Source organism: Mustela nigripes, chromosome 12 (assembly GCF_022355385.1).
Source record: "Mustela nigripes isolate SB6536 chromosome 12, MUSNIG.SB6536, whole genome shotgun sequence".
In the NCBI taxonomy this organism is placed as follows: domain Eukaryota; kingdom Metazoa; phylum Chordata; class Mammalia; order Carnivora; family Mustelidae; genus Mustela; species Mustela nigripes.
In genome coordinates, this window is record NC_081568.1 from 131,875,313 (window position 1) to 131,897,275 (window position 21,963).

The window sequence follows — 21,963 nt, forward strand, 5'->3', positions numbered from 1 at the left end:
AGAGGTAGTTTATCTCGAGGCTAGGAGTAATGATTTATTCATCTGTACCTAATCATCCTTTTCCCCTGCCCTGTACCCCCCTTACAAACACATGCACAAACCCCGTATGCCCCTTTATAGTCATAGTACATAACAAACACAATACATATTCATTGACTTGAATCCAGTTGTTTATAAATCTTACTTAGGATCCCAACAGTTTGAGTGCTGGGGGTATTTTAGAACTGGCCTTATACCCTGGTTTCTAAAAGACGATGGGACTTCTAATTCATTTAATAACCAATAATTAATATAATTAATTAATTAATATGATTAATAAAAACAATAAACTCTTAAACCATATTACTTTCAAAATGATAATGCTAATCCAATTTTCCAGGAGAGCGCTTTTCATAGAATATAATGTATTTAAAAATTTAAATAAATATACATGACATATTTCTTTCTGTTTTGGAAAAGATATCTAATTTCATAGAACTGGACATGCTGATAGATATGGGGGAAAATACCATGTTGACAAACAAAATTTCTCAGGCATACGCTTTACACTCTAGTCCTGATTTCTACTCCTCACATTTTAACCTTGAAACGCATATTTTTTATGAGTAATATGTTGAACGTGTCCTGGGTCCTGACCATCTGTGTGATTTATCCTTTGAACTATACCTTTGAATGTGGGAACTCATCCAAAATGTATATAACTTTTAAATTATCTTCCTAATTTTTGCCTATGAAGTTATTATTATAGAAACTTAGTTACACTCAGGGTTTAATGGCTTTAGATCCTGCAGAATTCCAGAAATGCCACCTTATTTTAAGTTGAATATCATTGAGAAAGAGCCTTATTACGAACCAATTCACAATGTTCATACCTTCTATTTATCCATATAGTAGGCCATTTAGTAGAGAAGGTAAATGCTTATGCTAGAATTAGCTAGGAAACTGAAGAATTTTGAGAGGAATATGTAATTGGAACACATGAGGCTACCTCAGTAATAATAACACCAGATAACACTACCATGTGTTTTTAAGTACTTGCTGTGAACCAAGATTTAGCTAAAAGCTTGATGTATATCATTTTCCTTAATCTTCCTAACTATAAGGCTGTCTTAAATAATTAATTTCACAGATGAAGAAACTTAAGCAACTTTTCTAAGATCATACAGCTGGCTCATGGCAGAATCAGGACTAGAATGCAAAACCAAAGATGACTTCAGAATTTATGCTATTAAGTCCTCTGCTGTCTGCTTTCCTCTGCAGTAACCTGCTATAGATTCTGTTGGACCCAAAGCCAGAGACAGAGGAGCAGACAGAAGCCTTAACATGGCAAGAATTCAGGGCCAGCAGTGAAACGAGACAAGTGAGGTACATCCATTTTAAAGATCACATAGCAGGAAAAAATTCACATTTTTTTTAAAAGACACAGGTGCTTTGTAGCAGGTGTACCTCTTTATGTTTGCCTGTGCTTTTTTACTCTTTGATTCAGCTCTTGAAAACTACATATTTGACATAACGAGAATCACTTTACATGCTATAATTAAAGAATTAAATCTGTCTCCAATAAATTAAGAATATGTGCAAATGCATATTCCATTCTTTTTAGTACAAGTGTAGGTGGGAATAATAATAGCTCCACAGATGTAAGTCTTCCAGGTGCAGTTAGTTCTGTAACTTTATCAATATCCAGAATGATGGTAACATCAAAATTTAATTATCCCCAAAGTGAGTCAATAGTAAATAATTGGGTAGAAGACATTCAATTCTTTGTAGCTAAATTCAACTTCCATTTAATTATTGTATTTCTTTTTTCAAGTGGTTGCCCTTTTATGCCAGTTTTTTGAGGGTCACAAATACAGTGCAGCACTCATGGGCTGATCATTCAGACTGGTCTTCCCTGGCATACACAGCTCCCGAGCCTGCTGATGACGAGGCTGACTCTTAAATAGCAGCTTCCAAGGCTTTCAAATATTTTAAAAAGCTTTGGAGGTAGGATATGCTGTCTCCGTTTACCATAATGCCCGTTCCCCAGCCTTGTGAGTAAGAGCACAGATTCCAGGCCAGACTCTGAATTCAAATCCCAGAACTGCTACTAACTGTATGAACTTCAGCATGTAATTTAACTTGGCTGTTCTTTATTTGTAAAATGGAGATAATAGAATTATATATACTAATATTATATATATATAATATATATAATATATATTAATATAATAGGATTGATATATTTGGCAAATCACTTGGAACAGTGTCTGTCACATAGTAAGTGCTATAGAAAATTTATTAAATAAAAATATTTAAATTTCAATGGAGTTTGCCTACTTCACTCTCATGTTATCTGCCCCTCCTTTAGCAGTATTTGAGTTTGAGATTCCTATTCTAAATAATCTCTTAAAGTCTGGACTGGCTCTCGGATTCTTAGAGTAATCCTTCAGAGAGGACTTTAAAAGCATTTGTCTGTAAAACACCTTGATTATCTAAATTTACTATAATCTAAAACTTTCTTTAATGAGACTTAATATTCTAATGTAGGCACTTGAAGTTTTTTAAAGTACAGATGAGCTGAGGCCGCTTAAGGCTTAGAAGTAATCTCAACACATTGATGCCTTCAGAGGTTTGATAAAATTGTATTTTCTTTCCTTTAAATAAAATGTCACAGAATACAATAGATCATTTGATCACTTTTATCTATGAAGATCAAGATATTTTGTAATTGTTATAAAGCATAGAGAATCTCTGGGCAATCACCATATATAGGCAAATTTGATTTATTTTAAATTTTCTGGAGCATCACTGAATATTTTAGTTGCTAAACAGACTGTTAATACTAGTAGCTAAAAATGAGTAACCTTCAATTTAATTCCTCCTATCAACACATCCACATCATATGTGGAAACTAATAAAAATTTTTTCCTATTTTGATAAATGTTCATTTTTATTACTAAATCTTAAAAGATTTAAGAATCATAAATTATATACACTTTGTATAAAGAGTAGAATATTAATAAATAAGTGCTTCATCTTTACTTAAAAGGAAGTATGGCCTTTAATGGTTAAAATATTGATTCAACACTCTTACATATTTAAGAATTTTCCAGAGGATCATCTCTAAGCCAAGCTTATTGCCTCTCTTTAACTTATTTAATATGATTTTTATCCTTTATATCTCTATATAAGAGACTTTGGCTGCACTTCACATCTGACACTTCTGTCAATCATTCCCATGGGTTCACAAAAAGGGAAGAAATTCTTTCTAAGCAAGGATCAAGCTGAAATTATTATTATTTTTTTTTTGCTATAGGAAACCTCAGAAACTTATAAATGAATACCATAGAAATTTTGATCAACATTGAACTAAGTGCAGAGCTTCTCACATTTGTCATTTTTTCTTAACAGCTTTAACTGCATTAACTGGTACACCAGTTAATAAGTTCGAATGGTCTCAAATACTGAGGATAATTCCACTTTCAGGTATCAAGTAGAATATTACTTAGAAAACATTTAAAATGTCTGGAGTAATGGTGGTAATGTCTGTTTCGGGACCAGATGGAGTAAAAGGGACTAATTCATACTCTTTCTGAAACAAAAAAACAACAACCAAATCTATGCAACATGGTTTTCAGACATTAAACATCAGGCAGCCTAAGGCAGTGGGCTCCCTTGAAAAAGGGAGCACAAATAATATGAGCCCTACAATTGCCTGGAAAGAGTTTCCAGCTGCCCTGTAGAAAGGAGAAACCAAGAGGAGCCCCACAGTCTCCCTAGGTTAAGACAGAATAGAGTCTGGGAGGCCAAGGAAACCCAAGTTCACAGAGCAGAGTGCCTGAGAGGAGAGAGCTGCTCTGAGAGTCATCTCTGGAAAGCTGCGGTTACTCTTTCCCCCAGATCTTCTGGTGAGTACTGTTCAGTGCATGCATGCAAGGAAACTACCTGAGGCCAGGGAGAGAACCATAGATTAGAGGGAACAATGCTTGCAGTTCACATAGGGATGGGAAGAGTTTGTGTTTCCACTAGACAGAGTAGACAATTTTAACAAAGTTTGAAAGCAAGACTCAAAAGGATCAAACTATTTACAAGTATTGTAACTTAACTGCATTCAGAACAGAACTAAAAAAGATCACAAATACATCTGTATTTGTCCAGTACCCAACACAATAAAATCAGTGTGTTTTACCCAGCTGAAATTATGAGAAGTACATGCAGTAAGCACATCCAGAGTGAGACTGGATGAAAGCAGGGGGAAAAAAAAATGAATCAAAAGAAACAGCCTTATAAGTGACACAAATGAAATAAATAATATAGGGAGACATTAAAACAGTTTTATTGCTGTATTCCATATATTCAAGAAGGTAGAGGAAAGAGTAAGGATGTAAACTATATATGTGGAAATTATTTTAATATTTTTTTATTTTTTAATGAACATATAATGTATTATTAGCCCCAGGGGTACAGGTCTGTGAATCGCCAGGTTTACACACTTCAGAGCACTCACCATAGCACATACCCTCCCCAATGTCCATAACTTCACCATCCTCTCCCTGCCCTCCTCCCCCTGGCCACCCTCAGTTAGTTTTGTGACATTAAGAGTCTCTTATGGTTTTTCTCCCTCCCAATCCCATCTTGTTTCATTTATTCTTTTCCTACCCCCCAAAACCCCCACGTTGCATCTCTACTTCCTCATATCAGGGAGATCATGTGATAGTTGTCTTTCTCTGATTGACTTATTTTGTTAAACATAATACCCTCTAGTTCCATCCACATCGTCACAAATGGCAAGATTTCATTTCTTTTTGATGGCTGCATAGTATTCCTCTGTGTGTGTGTGTGTGTGTGTGTGTGTGTGTGTGTGTGTAAACTATTTTAAAAAGAAGACTGAAATTAGACATCTGGAGATGAAAACTACAGTATCTGAGTTGAAAAGTATACTGGATGTAATAAATAGCAGATTAGACATTTCAGAAATAAAGTAAACTTGAAGACATAGCATTAAAAACCATCTAAGGTAGAATGCAGAGAAAAAAGGTGGAAAACAAAATGAACATCAGTAAACTTTGGAACAACTTCAAGGATATATACACACATACACATGTATACATATACATATATACACACATAGACATATATATATATGAACACTACATATATAACTACGTATATGTAATTGGAGTCATTGAAGAATGATGGGAGATAGAATTATATTTGAAGAAATAATATTCAAGTTATTTAATGAAACTTGTAAAGCCAACATCCAAGAATCTTAACAAATCTCCAGCACAAGAAACATGAAGAATATGAGACCAAGGCACAGCATATTTGATTTTCTTAAACCTAAAGTAAAAACCTAAAAACCATAAAAGCATCCAGAGAAAAGACACGTTACTTCGGAAGAACAAAGATAAGGATGACATTAAATTTTCATCAGAAATAATGCAAGCAAGAGACATCAAAGTATTATTAAGGGGAGAAAAGCAGCCTGATATTCTAAACTCAGTGAAAATAACTTTCAAAAGTAAAAGCAAAATAAAGATTTTATTAAACAAGCACAACCTAATTCATCACTAGCATACCTGTAATACTAGAGTAGATTTGGTTATACACTATAAAAGAGAACTGATTGATTTACATTGTATTCACTTTCTAGCTTGCCGGCCAAGGGCAACTATTGATACTGCCTTAAACAAAGAGCAGGATGAGTTGAGTTCACTAAATTTCTTGAACACAGAACCACACAGCCTTATGAGTTGGGACGGACATAGGACATTTATTCTAATCCAGAGGTATTAGGAGCGATTTCCTGTCCCAACTCAGTGGTTCCACAATTTTATTTATTAACAAACATCTTTAAGTGCTAATACACGCTAGACCTAAGAATGAGTTCTAGCTATTCCCCGGGATTTTGTGTCTATTTGTTGATGCCTGTCATAGAGCCTCATTCAACCCATAGTTCTGATCATTCATTCATTCACTCCTTCTTTCACACATTTTTCTCATGAGCATTTATCAAAAATATACCAGACTCTTTGCCTAAAGTCTGTGGGTACAAAAGTGAATAAAATAATCCCTGCCTGCTCTCAAGGAATTGATCTATTACTTTGATAGACAAGTACATAATTAACTGTAATAAAAATATCAGAGCATTAAGGTATATGAAGAAAATGCTACTGGGAGAAGCAGAGAAAATGACATTTATTTTGCTTGTGAGATTAGAAGAAAATTTCACAGAAGTGATATGTAATCTGGGCTATGATGTGTTCCAAGTACTGTTGCTGTCTTAATAAATTATCCCCAAACCTACCGGCTTGAAAAAAACTACTTCATTGTGCTCACATGTTCTCTGCATCAGGACTTTAGACAGGACATGGTGGGAATGAGGACTGTCTCTGCTCCATCGTGTCTGGAGTTTGGGCTGGGAAGACTGTAAGGTTTAGGGGCTTGATGGCTAGAAATCATTTAGAAGTGTCTTCGCTCGCTCACATGTCTGGCACTTGAAATGTCTACCACATAGGACCTCACCAGGAACTGTCAACTGGAACAGTGACGCTTGACTTGTCCACGCTCCCCAACATTCTTAAAGCATCTTGGCCTTAAGATCATAAGACTTCTTATGTGGCAGCTTAGGGATCTAAAAATGAGTATTTAACTCATTTTTAAATGAGTTAAAGATAGAAGCTACCTTGGCTTTTATGTTCTAACATCAGAAGTCACATACTATCACTTCCATTGCATTCTGTTGGGTCAAATTCAGGGGGAGGGGGCATTACACTTCACCTCTAGATGAGAAGTGGCAAGATTGTGGAAGAGCTTTGGATGTGTAATACTGTTGCAAGAATCTTGAGAAAATACAGTATGACACATGAAAGATTATTATTATCTGGGAACCAAGTGGAAATATCTATGGCATGATTTAGGAAGAGTAAATATGGCTATGTATTTAGTACATGGTAAGAATTGTCCCAAGATGATGCACAGCCAGAAATTGGGGACAAATTTTGAAGGGCCTTTATTTTCACACTGAAAATATTAGACTTTACCTTATAGGCAATGAGGAGCCCTTGATGCTGGATTGTTTTTGTTTTTATATTATTTATTTTTAAAGATTTATTTATTTTAGAGAACATGGGGTGGGGAGGAAGAGAGAGAAAGGAAGAGAGAGAATTCCAAGCAGACGCCCCATGTAGCACGGAGCCCAACATGGGATCTGATCTCATGACCCTGAGATCATAACCTGAGCCAAAATCAAGAGTCGGACGCTCAACCAAATGAGCCACCCAGGCACCCTGAGTCTTTTTGTTTTTAAACTAGAGGATTGACATGAGTTAGTCTGTGTTTTAGAAAGATGACCGAGGTGTAGAGATGTGGCTGGGCGTGATTAGGAGAAAAATGTTAGTAGTGCTAGTAGAGAATATGAAGGACTATGTACTTAGTGGTAGCAATGTAATGAAAAGAGTAGATGTGAAATGTATTTTGGAAGTGGAGTTATGGCCATCTGGCCAAGACTAGTAGACTAGTGAGAGGAAAGGAGGCATCAAAGATGAAATAAATGAAAATGTAGGTTCTTGGCTAATAAATGGGAAGCCCCAGCACATGGCTGCTATGCTGAAGGTAGATTTTTCTGATCCTGGGATGCTCTACAGATTGAAGCTTACCATAGGTCTCACCGCCAGCCAATCCTAACTATGCCTGCTGATCCGGTCATGGGATAGTAGTGTCCTGCTGCTTTTCTCATATATTCTCCTGGTAATTCTGAAGGCATCAGAGAGTAGAGGTCAAGCATAAAGACAATGGTAATGGTAGGTCTCCAAGGCAGTTATGACACAAAGGTAGAGTATTCATTTTGAAGTTCCTGATTAAATTTATAGGTACTGATTCTGAATTTTCCAAGGAATAGAGAAGAGCAAGTTCATGCAGTTTAATTTTTCTTCCCAAGGTAGAGCTATAGTCAGAATACCGTTTTCTTTGTTTAATGACTGGTTCTTCTTTGTCCTGTTAGATTTTTAAAGAGATTCAAACTTCCTCCTACCAACTCCTGAGACATTATCAATTAGCCACACACAGCCCATTGAACACAGCATCACTGTAATTAAACTAAATTACTATGCAGTAGCTTTCATTACACAATGACACAGTTTTTGTTAGGACCATAGAGAGAGTTTAATTACATGTCTAGACACCCCCTGAATTCAGAGCAGCAGTATCATCTTTGTCTGTTTAAAGGAGAGTTTGAGCTTTCAGTGATTGTTTTTTTTTTTTTTTTCCCCAAAGAACAAATGGTAAAGATATGTTGGGCATTTTTCTTCCTTTTCTTTTTTTTTTTTTTTAATCCTACTTTCTACTTTAGTGCATATGTGATTTAGGAGCCATTTATACATCTGTGGATATAAATATTTTTGAAGAAAAATATATAGATTTTTACTCTTTGTCATATTTGATCTACATTTTACTTGCATCCAAAAACTTTCTTTCTGTAATATATACTCAAATATCTACTCTTAACTTGTTAATGTATAAAGCATGTATGGTGATATGAAGTACAGTCATCTCTTACAACAGTATTTCCAGCTTCCTCTTCCTTGTGAGGAAGTTCATCCCTTTGCTTGAGCACAGAGTACTTTCTGCATTTACCCTCGGTTCTACTCATTCAGCTTCTCGGGGGACTCTTATAATCTCTTATCTCTTGACCAGAACATGCAGTTTCAGGAGTTCCCGTGTTTCTTTTGTGTTCCAAGATGCTCTCTCCTTTCCCATTACAGAAATGTGTTTGGTGCTGCTTTCTCTATAACTGCAGATGATTTCTGGGCCTTTTTCCAAGTGATGTGTTATCTCTTGAATATGACCTTCATTTAATAGGTCAAGCCTTTTCATTGCCTCCATTCCTAAAATCTCACCTTTCCTGAAATCTGACCACATACATTGGCAATAAGAGAATGAAATTATGACATGCCTACCCTCTCTAAACATTCTCAACAGCCCCTCAGAAAGTTGTTCCACAACATGTGCTTTCCTTGCTCTTATACGCAAAAACATTTTGCATATTGATTTCTTTGTTGATGACACGTACATTACTTCAGTTTTCATTTTTGTACTCTCTTAGTGTGAGACTTGTCTTTTTAAATCAGGATACGTCACATTTTCCATTGATATTTTGCATAATGCATAATTTAAAATGATAATAATTTACTTAATAATTGCTCTTAAAGAAATGATAAATGTTTCTTTTAAGTCTTGAGTGAGTGTTTTAGATTTTGAGTTGAATCTAAGCAAAACAGTATAGATAAAATTAAACTTCTCACTAGTACTAGATATACCATTCTTACAAATATATACTTAGCAGACTTTTATAACATGCACATTTATGTGCAGACAGGAAAATGAATTTCTACCCTGTTGAAAGCATCCCTGTTATCTCACTCTGACTTTGCACACCAGGAGACTGTACCAAAATCAGAAACAAGGGCTAGAGTCTGTTTTTCATGACTTCTTTGCCTATCAAGTGCTCTAACCAGATACCCCAGGCTTTCCTACCCAGCAGCATTCCTGCTTATCCTCTCTGTTAGCATCCCGCTCCTTTTCCCCATGATCCTGCTACTCCAGCTACTCCATTGCTACTCCAAAATTCCCAGCTTTGCTTTATGTAGACACTTCTAAACCACACCCCAAATCAAAAGCAAAGATGCTTCCACGGGAACCATATTCTGGGCAACAGCAGGCTCAATGTTCTTCAAGTGCACCACTGGGGGGCCCAGGATGGTGCCTTCATTGACAGAGGACTTTGGCTTGCCCAGTGTTCATTAACAAGTCATTATAGTTGGCCAAATCACTACTCCGTTCCATTTTCTTACACTGGCAAGTACAATTTATGAATGTTTGAGACATGAAGGAAACCGAAGAGAAAACTAACAGATGAATTTTCGACTCTCCTTGCCCAAACTCCCTTGAGGCATATGTTGTGTTGGATATTCAGATCAGCGTCAGAGGATGTGAAGAAATTAATTCAGCCATAACTATCAACGCTACTACAGAACAAAAACTATGTAATTATTCAAGATGTCATTTTGAGGATGAAACCCTTTTGCCTGATCTTAAAATGTTTTTACTGGGTTTTGGCTTTTCTCAGAATGATGCTATAAATCTCATAGCACCTTTGAAGTGGCCAAGTATTATTATCCAATAAGTATAGTGTGTTTCCTAAGCACACAGATGCTGAGCCTTATTTCAGTTAAATTTATCAAAGTGATGTTGCTATGGAAATATATTGCTAAAATGCAAGCACGAAAATTTGAACATCCATTACAGATTAGTAATGGCAAATGGATATCATTTGCAAATTACCACCATTCTTTGAATATCTATATGTTAATGACTTCAAAGTAGAACAACATACATGTCTTTTGGAAAACTGAGTTATTTGTTGATCCTTCAAAAATATTTTTTTAGTACCCTCTTAGTGCCAGGCATAGTGCAAGAAACTAGATATCTGTCTTCATGGGTTTTTCATGTGGTGAGGGAAATATCCTAAACATAAAGCTTCCAAAGAAACAGATACACTGTAAAGAAAAATAGGAGGCATCCATGAGAACATATAAAGGTGAACACATATGTTAGTTTGGAAGGACAGATATGGCCTCCTGAGGAACTGACACTATAAGTTGAGTCCCGAGGATGAGGAGAGCTGGCTGGGTAAAAGAAAAGATAAAAATGCATTCTAGGAAGAGGGGCAGCCAGAAAAGGATGCTGGCTGGTGGGAATAAAATTTGGGCTTGGGAGAAATTGAAAGAAAGTCAGGATGGGTAGACAGCAAGACGGGGGAAAGTAGCAGAATATGAGGCTGGAGAGGAAGGCAGGAGCCAGAAAACCAATGCCTCAGAAGCTAGGAAAAGTAATGGGAAACCACTGAAGGGTTTCCCAACTAGGCCTGATTTCCTATGTTGCTGTGTGGAGAATAGACTGAAGGTGGGGCCATGTTGGAAATCAAAGAGAGTTAAGGAACTTCTGTGGTGGGCTAGCTAAGGTCATGGCAGTACCGTGGAGAGAGGCAGGGCAATTCTGGAGACATTTTGGAATTGGAATTCATGGCACTCTGCTGTGAATAGGATGGAGGCACGGGGTGGGGAGGAGAAAAACAGTTTCTGACTTGAACACTTGAGTTCACCGAGGCACTACATTTTGAGGTGGGAAGAACAGTAAGAAAAGGGCTAGAAGAAAGTCAAGAGTTCAGTTTTGAACATGTTGAACTTAAGGTGTTGGGTGAGACAGCCTGTTCAAAATGAGACCTGGGCAGGTGGCCATATGGTCCTGGAGTTTGAATTAGAACTTCCTTTTAGGATACTATCATGGAATAGTCTATACAGTCTTAAACTACTAACAATAGAGTGGCATCGTGTAGTTCATTTGAGACCGAATGTAGTTACGATGGATATACTCGATGGATATACTCCTCTTCAGAGCCCATCATTCATAACAGATGTATAAGCCAACATGAAATGCCTGCTGCTTATATAAAATTAATGTTTTAAAAAATTCATTACCTAAATAACGCATTTAGAGTTAAATTTCATAGAAGAAAAAATTAAAATTAATTATAACCCTACCACACAATTTGCTTATACACATGTGTACTTTTGGGGGGCTATAAGAAGTAGCTAGAGGGAAGGGAATAGACAAACAAGCTCAGAGAGAGTTCATAGCGAAAAAGAAGTCTATCAGCACAGTCTTAGTAAGGATCTAATTTAAGAAGCAGAGTCAGAAAAAAAAAATCGTGTATTTATTCATATATTTCACAAATGTTTATTGAGCATATATTGAATGCCAAGGCCTGTTTTAAATTCCAAAGCAAGAATCACAGACTGCAGGGTATTTTGTTTGTACCCTGTCCAGGCTTTTAAAATTTTCAACTTCAGCGCCAGCATGGAAAATTTGTAATATTTTACATAAAAAAAATCTGAATTTCTGTCTTGCCTTGAAAAATCAGAAGAGCTATCAACATGGGGCCTGCACTCGTGCCCGACAACAGTGGGCTGAGTCGGTCTCCTCTTCCTCTTAAGGGGCCATGCTCCAGGGACAGATAAGGCCCCTGGGACTTCCTGATATCTTCCTTTTATTTTACACTCTGTCAACTTCCTTCATTCTTTCCGGTATCCTCCTGACCCTAGAGAGTTTGTGACTTCTGTTCAAGGGGGATACAAAATCAAATACAACATTGTTGCTGCCCTGCATGACCAAAGCATTGGAAAGATGCTGCAGATTTTAAGCAGCCGGCCTAGTGTGACCAAATTTGCACTTCTAAAAAATTATTTGCATGCCACCATGGAGCTTTGGCTGCAGGGGAACGGCCCTGGAAGTTGGGAAGCTGGTAATTAAGCGAGTCATCAGAGTAATTAAGAGGGAAGCTTCTTTGTGGCTTGGCTGAAGGTAAGAACAGTTAAGTGGGAACAAGGGGCAGAAAGATGGGTGAGGCACTAAGAAGGGAAAGCTACCTATGTCCATGAACATAAATTGGAAGTTTTGGTAAAGGAGGTGGAGGAATTGGGTAAACCCAGGTGTCTGACTTGGTCAAAATGGATGAGTCATTTGTTGGGTTTTGAAATACAGGCACAGGAGTAGATTTAGGGTAAATAATGAGTTTGGCTTGGGAAATGTTGAGCTTGAAACATGTGAGAGACATTCAAATGGAATGGAGAGTAGAAAGTTCTATGGAGTCAGAGCCACAGATATGTTGGGAAGGCAATAGAGATTTAGGACATAGTTGGTAAATGGTACCCTTATTTGTGGCTTTCAGTGAGCTCACTCTGGAAACCAAGGAAATGCAGAAGGTGCCCAGCAAGTCAGAGATAAGGGGCCAGGGTAGGAGACTGAGGGGTGAGAGCAAAAGAAAAGCAGCAGGCAGCCAGTGAGACAAGAGCCCCAAGTGATGGAAGTGCAAATGAGAGATAAGACCATGTGCTCAGAGTCCAAACTGGTCAAATAAAGAGTCAGAAAGCGTGTGTTGGGTTTGATGAGGTCCCAAATAAAAATTTGGTGTGTTGAAGAAAAAGGAAAGGGAAGAAGATGGAAGCTGTGAGTGGAGACCTAGGAGAGTAGGAAATAGTTGAGGGCAGCGAGAGTAGGACAGGAATATGTGTCTTTGGGAGACTGTAGAGGTGATGATTGTTTTCTTTTCCTTGTTTCTTTTTGATGGTGATACCACCCAGTCTAGAGCTATGTATATGATGAAAGAGAAGAAAGAGGGAAGAGCAAGAGAGAAGTAGGAGAAAAGGCCAGAGTGATAGGGCAGTGCCTCTGAGGAGGGAGTGGGGCGTGAAATAGGATCCCGGGCAGCACCTGGGATGACTCCTGGAGGAGAGCCTAAGGAGAATGGAGCATAAGCAAAACAATAGACTTTGAAATATGACTCTTTATCAGCGACAAATACTGTTTCTCCTGGTAATTTGTCTTCTAATGGAAAAAGACATAGTAAGAATATTTCAAATCCTAATTGCCACATACTTTTTTCCTTTTATGTCTTCTAAATGTTCTTGGAAACTCTGAACACAAATATAGCAATGTCAGTTTCTATTTCCCTTAGACTTATTTCCAGGGTGAAGGCTAATATATAATACATTCTATTACTCTATAATTTATAATGCGTCTTCTTGGGAAAAGGAGTTTTGGCAAATAAGTGAAGAACGCATACAAAATAAAGCTATTAAAGTGGAAAAGGGAATTTTTTAAAAAGCAGAGAGAGGGAGAAGTAAATATATCCAAAACAGGCTAACTAATTGTAATTGAAACCGCTTTTACATTGAGTTTTGGGCCACCAAAACAGAAGAGGAAAATGTGATGGAATAAAAAGCAAATATTTTCAGATCAAAGTGTCTTTTGATACTTCAGGAAAGAGCAAGTTTTCCAAGTCTCAAAGGATTTCTAATTGTAATTTATTGTACAAGAGATGTGGAACAACAGTGATAGAGTCCCAACAGCTACCCTTCATAGAACAGAATACTTACTCACTCCATGGTGAGTGCCAACATGCCTCACCTCTGATTCTCAATACCACCTTTGAAGTGGGTGCTACAGATGGGGAAACTGGGAGCTGCAGATTATTTCAGGTCGCATAGCTAACGTGTGGCATACCATGGGGTATTGCCCCACAGTGCCTCTCATGCTGTTGTTCTTTAATAATTGTTTCAAAAACAATGCCACAAAAACCTTATTATGCTTATTTCTCCTGAAAAACTTTAACCAAAACCAAGGCCTAAAATTGAAATAGAACTTTGCAAAGACACGCCTTTAGCAACAGTGCATTAAATGCATCATTATAAAATCCTTAAAAATTTACTTTGTTCCCTACCTTGATTACTCTGCAGATAAAATATTTGTCATCTTATGCTTTTTTCTTTTTTTAATTTTTTATTTCAATTCAATTTCATTAACATGTACTGTATTATTAGTTTCAGCGTAGAATTCAGTGATTCATCAGTTGCTTAAAACACCCAGTGCTTATCACATCATGTGCCCTCCTTAATGCCCATCACCCCGTTGCCCCATCCCCCCACCAACCTCCCCTCCAGCAACCCCCAGCTGCTTCTCTATCATTAGGAGTCCCTTATGGTTTGCCTTCTTCTCTATTTTTTTTTTTAAAGATTTTATTTATTTGACAGAGAGAGATCTCAAGTAGGCAGAGAGGCAGGCAGAGAGAGAGAGAGGAGGAAGTAGGCTCCCTGCCAAGCAGAGAGCCTGATGCAGGACTTGATCCCAGGACCCTGAGATCATGACCTGAGCTGAAGACAGAGGCTTAACCCACTGAGCCACCCAGGCGCCCCTCCTCTCTATTTTTATCTTATTTTATTTTTCCTTCGTTTCCCCTATGCTCATCTGTTTTGTTTCTTAAGTTCCACATATGATTGAAATCATATGGTATTTGTCTTTCTCTAACTGATTTATTTCTTCATGCTTTTTTCTAAAAAGATAATACTTTTAAAGCATTTTTTTCTAAAAAGATAATCCTTTAAAAAATTGAGCGAGTAAATTAATTGTGCTTCCCTGCCTCTTCCTTTTCCACTTCCTTTTTCTTCTTCTTTTTATTCCTTGAAGTTTTTTTTTTAATTTTTTTATTAATATATAATGTATTATTAGCCCCAGAGGTACAAGTCTGTGAATTGCCAGGTTTACACACTTCACAGCACTCACCATAGCACATATGTTCCCCAATGTCCATAATATTCCTTAAAGTTTTAATTAAATTCATATACACTTGGTTATTTGCTCTTCTAATTTCTTTACTAAAGGTTATGAATAGTCAAGATTTAGTAGTTAGGTGCTACAGTTGTTGTCAGATTTATTATTTCTTTCTCCATCAAGTTCTTAGGTTTTAGACATCTTCCGAAGTGGCATTTAGTTTTTAATGTTATTGCTTGCCTTTGTTTACTTTAATTATGATTACTTTCAACACTTGGTTTATTCTAAAATATGCAATTGTCTCATTTCTCAATTTTTCCTATCCTTTTGTCTGTTTGTATTGAATCCCCATGACCTAAATAAACTGTAGTTAAGATCAAGAATATCTTGATAGGGTCTGTTTCTCCATAATGGATATTTCTTAATTAGCTTTGTATCACTGATATGATATTATAAAATGTCTTTGCACATTTTCCCACGAGTACACAATTTTGAGGGCCATTTTTCCCCTTCTTCACTTAGTGTATTGTGATCTTGATGTGGCTAGATAAGATTAGTGCTTGAGGAGATTAGAGGTGTGTATTGCATTTAAAACCCACTTTGAAAATAAAGGGCGATGTGCATATTATTCAGCTTTTGCACTGCCCTTTTTATGACTTCAGATCCTCTAAAACAGAAGTTTTCAAAGTATAGTCTTAAGATTCCTGGAGGGTTCCTGAGACACCCCCAACCCCTTTCAGAAGGTCTGTGAGGTCAAAACTATTTTGTCATAATATGAAGACATTTCCCTTCACTTATGAAAGTACAGTGGAATTTTTCAGAGTGTATAATGTGTGGTTTTATAGTTGACAGTGCAGAGCTGGAGGAATCCAGCTGCCTTGTATAAACTAGAAATTAATGAGACTTGTAAAACTTCAAAAAAATAGCACAGAATTCTAATTTTTTTTTTGTTTTAGAAAATATATTCTTATTAGAAAATGTTTATGTCAATATGGCACGAATTTATTGTTTTGTAAATAAATTAGTACTTTTTAAATCCTCATTTTGAACCACTAATGTAGTAACTAATGTTAGATATAACTCATAAACAAAAATTCTTGGAGGTTTTCAATACTTTTTTTTTATTCCAAAGGGGTCCTGCGACCAGGAAATTTGAGAACTGATGCTCCCAAAATGTTCCTGCTTCTAAAAATTGTATCTCCTTGGGGGAAGACAATGATCATATAGCACATTTTCCTTTTTGCTTGGCTTCCTGACTTGAGATAATGTAAAAATTAAAAATACTCACTATTGGTTAAAGGCAATCAGTGGATCCAAGCAAAAATACAATAGTGACTCCTATCGTTCTGTTAGTCAATACATTTAAATGCCTCCTACCATGTATGTGTACATAATTATATCTCGATTTTTAATAATCTTTCTACACCAAGTAATTTATAACAAATGATTCCTGCCTATATTTTTAAAAGCACATGACCTTCAGTATTTCATTGCTTTATTTTGTTTTTAAATTTGTTCCTCTGTTAGTGCATAGCTCCTAAATCTATTATTTTTTTTTTAATTTTTCTCCAGTTATCTGGACTAGCTCTCCTGTGTGGAGTGCCAAATGGTGTTGTTTTGTTTTCTTTTGTTTAACTTTGGACTTAGAACACAAAACTACCATTTCTGTTAAAGAAAGCCAGAACAATATTTAATAAGAATGTTTATATGATTGGTACTTTGCTAAACCAGTGCTTGTAAATTTATCTCATTTGTTGCTATTGTGTTGCTATTTTTGGTATCGTTTTCTTCCCAAAGCAATGGAGTCTCTTAGTTGGGTTAGATTGGGAGTGGGGGAGATCAATATTTTCCATTGATCCCAAACTGCAATTCTTTAGGTATGTTCCAAAGCAACTCTATGAGAAACTTGCATTTTTGCCTTCAAACTCAGCTAATGCAAGATATAGCATCTTCCTCCTCAGGGATCTGGTGGGTTTTCCCTGGGTGTCACTAAGGCTTAACATGGTCCTCTGCCTTCTCACCAATCCTCCTCTTCCCATGACCTTCCCACTCCTTCATCATTCTCCCCTCCTCTCCTTCACCATGATTCCCCTCTCATGTCCACCCTACACAATCAGGCATCTGTTTGGGAGTCACGCAATGGTCGGGTTATGGCTCCACTACCACATGCCTACACTGGAATCCCAACTCCATGTGACTAGTTGTGAAGTTGCACATGTCTTTGGTCTTTTTATGCCTCAGCCTTCTAATTTGCAGAACAAGCATTACTATGATTTACCTTATGGAGCTGATATGAAGATTAAACGATTGATAGATACAAGGTGTTTATAATAGTGCTTGGAATACAGTAAGTGTGTAGGACATCTATGATGTTATTGTCTACACATTATAATTATCCACTAGAAAAAGTGAGCTTGACCTCAAAGGTAGGAGCAAAAGCAACTTTCTTTTGTCTCATGATTGTCCTGGCAAATCAACTCTGTGAATCCATTCTTCTCCTTTGTGAACAAAATTTCAAGCCATTCCCATAGATTTTCCAGTCACTCTTGGGTAAGGGAAAGACCAAAACTTTAGACTTGTCCAACTTTAAACTTCCTCCTTCCCCCAATGTGGACGTTGGAGATCTATAATTTGTAAACAGAGGGGATAGGAATACTTGTTAGTTTCTTCTCTTTCTCTTGCTCTTTACTCTCCACCTGATCATGCTCCTTCTAGGGTTGTTGTGAGGGTGACAGTGAGGAGAGGGAGAAGAGATTGAGGGTTAGCAACGGTCTTCCCAGACTGGTGCATTCATGGTCCAGCATCTGTGGTCTCTGGGTGTGGCCAATGTCAAATGCTTGATGTTCTTTCCATGTGAAACACTATAGATGGCTCTACAGAGACCCACTGCAGGACAGTTCTCTCACTTCAGGTACTCTGAGGAGTTAGTAGTTCCTGAAATGCTGAGGCAAGATGGCATCACCCCAGTACAAAACTTATGCCGATGTCTGGTTCCTTTCTGCACAGTCCACACTGAACATGTGAGAAATGTGTACCCTTGTTTAGCTCTTCCTTGAGGGCAGCTGAATCTCACTGAGGCCCTCTCTTCTTACTCCCTGTTCTAACCACCTCTGATATCAGTTCCTGTTTCACCAAATCACTAAGTGAGACATGTCAAGCACCACAAACTGTGACATTGAAGCTATCCACCTTCTCTTACTTGGCTTACAAAGAAAGAAGAGACTCTCTCCCTTCCTGTAGGGGATAGGAAAGGAGAAAAACTGAACTACCCTGGCTATTTTTTCTCTTAACCCAACAGAAAAATGGGCAAAGGATATAAATGGGTAGTTCACAGAAGAAGAAAACCAAAAAGCCTATACTAGGCCAGTAAACAGAGAAAGACAAATTAAGCCAAATATAAGATACAATGATTACACTGTAGCTCAGCGAAAGTTAATTGCACAGATTTGGTAAAGATGTTAGGAAACCGTAAACACACTGTTTGTGTGAGTAAATATTGATGGAGTTTAAAAACTTTAAACCTACCTTTTGACCCCACCAGATCTGCTTCCAGCTATCTGTCCTAAAGAAACACAAGCAAAAACACCCAAAATCCAAGTGCTAGATGGCTTATTACTGCATTATTGGTAACTTTTAAAAACTTGAAAGTCCACCAGGAAGGGACTAGAAAAATAAATTATGCTACATTCAACAAAATGGATACAAGTGTTAAATAGAATAAGCTATAGTGGTTTGTGGGAAAGGTTTCAAAGACATATTGTTAAATGAAAGAAAACCTGTAAAAATTAATATTAATCATACATTTATGTAAGAAAATGGAAAAATCAGGAGTATTTCCTTGCATACATATATTCATGTTTGTGAATTCATAGAAAAACATTCAAACCATTTCAAAGTGAAGAGTGGTTACTTTTTGGAGAGGGATCTGAGACTAGGGAAGCAGGATCAGGTTAGACTTCCACATTGACAGAGTATGTTACACATGTGATAAAACATAATTTACAAAATAATTTAAAATAGAATGAAATGAGTGGAATTGCTAGAAGCGATCTTTAAGATCAGCTCAAATATGCCACTCTGTATTGGTAGTTGGATTTACTAATCTTCAGAAAAGCCTATGAGAACATTTATCATCTTTAAGCAGTATTTATCATATTAAGGATAGTCCTCTATAATAATTACTCATATCTAAATGCCTGTTCAAACAATAATTATTATGTCTTTGCTGTGATTGTGAGCTTCTAAAATGACACATATAATTGTGCTTTATTCAGATAATAAACCAGAAAAATTTCAATGCATAGAACCTTGACTTTAGTATAATAATAATTAATGGATTTGAACTTACATAGTTATATGCATAAAGAGAACTGCAACTAATATTCTCTAAGGAGTAAATTTTTTATTTCTGACAATTGGTTTCATACACCTTAAACTGCATTTCAGGGCACATGGGTGGCTCAGTGGGTTGGGCCTCTGCCTTCGGCTCAGGTCATGATCTCAGGGTCCTTGGATCAAGGCCCGCATCCAGCTCTCTGCCCTGCAGGGAACCTGCTTCCCCTTCTCTCTCTGCCTGCCTCTCGGCCTACTTGTGATCTCTCTCTGTCAAATAAATAAATAAAAGTCTTTAAAAATATATTTAAAAAAATAAACTGCATTTCACTTTAGGTAACTGTATATAAGCTGTTCTTAAATTATATATAGTATAAACTTATTTTCTTTCATGGTGTTTATTTTTAAATGATCATATGTGTGTGTTTTGAATCATATAACATAGTAAAGGATATTCTAATTCTGAAAAGATTAAACATAAATGTTGGAACCATAAATGCAGTTACTGGAATGTTACTCCATTGTGTTCCCTATTTAGTACCTACATGAAAATGGGATTGTCCATCGTGATCTCAAACCAGAGAATCTTCTCTATGCAACTCCAGCCCCAGATGCACCACTCAAAATAGGTGAGGACATTTCATGAAGTCTTATGACCCCTTTCCCAGAGCAGAAGAAATGTATTCCATGGAATTTAAAAATATTGTTCCATCTAGTTTTGCCTCCATTTAATTTCCTTGGATATTTGGTGTCTGTAAAGGAATAACGCATTGTTTTGGAAGTCTGTAGTCCTTTCCTGATATAGTGATCTGGAATCAGTGCCTAGAAGTTGGTGCTCCAGTTCTGGACACAAAGGAAACATAGCTCTTGGAAATAGCAGGGACTTCGAAAGGCGATGGTGTATTTTGTAAGTTTATATAGAGGAAAATCACAGATAACAGAACACTTCTTTTTTTGTTACTTTTTATTCCATAAATTAGTTGGAGTTTAATTTTAGACATTCAAGAGCTTTGACACAAAATGCTTAGTACATATCAGTGAATTAGGGTCTGAGTCACTTGTTTACATGAACAGAGATAAATTGAGGTCTGTCTTTCCCAAAGTGCACTCCACAGAACACCGGTTCCTCAGCTGAGGGAACCAGAGTAAATATTCTAATTTGCTTTGGGGGAGGTGGGAGTGGTTTGCAGAAGTGCTAAGGTTGGTGAAATAAGTTAGGAAATGCCAACTTAAACAAATTTTTTATTTCTGCAGGACTAACCAGAACTCTAAAAATGGTAATGTGTAAACTGACGTCTAAATTAGTGTGTTAGGCTTTTCCCAAGCCTGCCTTGACTCTGGGAACCTTGCTTTTTATTCCAATAAGCATTTTGAAGAACTACGAGGATGAACTTTGTGTAATTCCAGTCTACTCAAAGAGTTCTTTAAATCAGCATTTTAGGAAAAAGTGTATTAAATGTTATTTCCCCTGTCTTTTTGCTTGCAAATAGTAATAACAGAACTTATTTTATAGGAATTCTCCTTAGCAGAATCTGTTAAATCCTCTGAAGGACATTGTTCTTTTGGTGGCTGGCCTGTGTAATGTTAATCTGATAAGTTCACTGCATTAGAAGTGTTAACACCTTTGAAAATTAACTTATACATATCATGGAAGAGCCCAGACAACATAATGTGCTTTACGAATGCAAGAACCCAAAGAAAAAATACCAAAGTCCTGCTAGGCAGCCAGCTTGTTCTTCTAATCACTCCTGAAAGGCAGGGAACAGCAGGGAGACTTCCATTTCCTTTGACATCAATTTCAAAGATTTTATCCTTAAAGAAATTTCTTTAAATGGATGGATGGATACTAATTTAGACAGGAGAGGCTTTCTTTCTGAAGGACTTCCTGCTGCTTTCCCTGATAAGGATCAGCACCTCCGTGGAAATGTGGGTTTATCTTTGAAGTCAAAAATGGCATCAATTCTGCACCTGCCTCTCTTAAAGAATAGCCTTCAGTGGTTTCCTGATGTTTCCTGAGTGAGAGAGAAGTAGCCCAGCAAATAAACTATAATGGTAGCAACTTTGGGTAGTGTTTTACCTAAGTAATATTCTGAAGAATAAATAAAGAGGATTGTTGGGGAAAAAAAAGGGTTATATATTCCTCATATGAGAGTAAATCCTTATCCATAAGATACACATTTGAAACAGAATGAACCTTTTGATATTTCTGCTCCTGTCTTTGACATTCACAAAAACCTATTTTTTTATTTTGATTTCTCCCCATGGATTACTAATTCTATATCACTAATTCTATGTTGTACTTTAGAGCTACTGTTTCATAAATCTCAGAGTTAAGATGAGACAAAATATATCTGTTACAACTGTTATTTCAAAAATAAGTATCTTATTTGCCTAAAGCTGGGATTTATAGAGGAGAGCATAAAATGTATTTGGGAGTCATATTTTTCTCCAATTTAAAGCAAGATTCAAATTTTTTTTTTC

The 21,963-nt window shown here is 36.8% G+C and overlaps 1 protein-coding gene across 5 annotated transcripts in view; it reads left to right on the plus strand.

Annotated features, from left to right (window-relative positions):
- Positions 1-21,963, plus strand: part of CAMK4 (calcium/calmodulin dependent protein kinase IV) — a 242,090-nt gene that overhangs the window by 174,528 nt on the left and 45,599 nt on the right. For all 5 annotated transcript variants that reach the window (XM_059418352.1, XM_059418353.1, XM_059418354.1 and 2 more), the window contains exon 7: positions 20,021-20,111. In XM_059418352.1, coding sequence (XP_059274335.1) covers positions 20,021-20,111 — 91 coding nt within the window. The remainder of the gene's footprint in view (positions 1-20,020; positions 20,112-21,963) is intronic.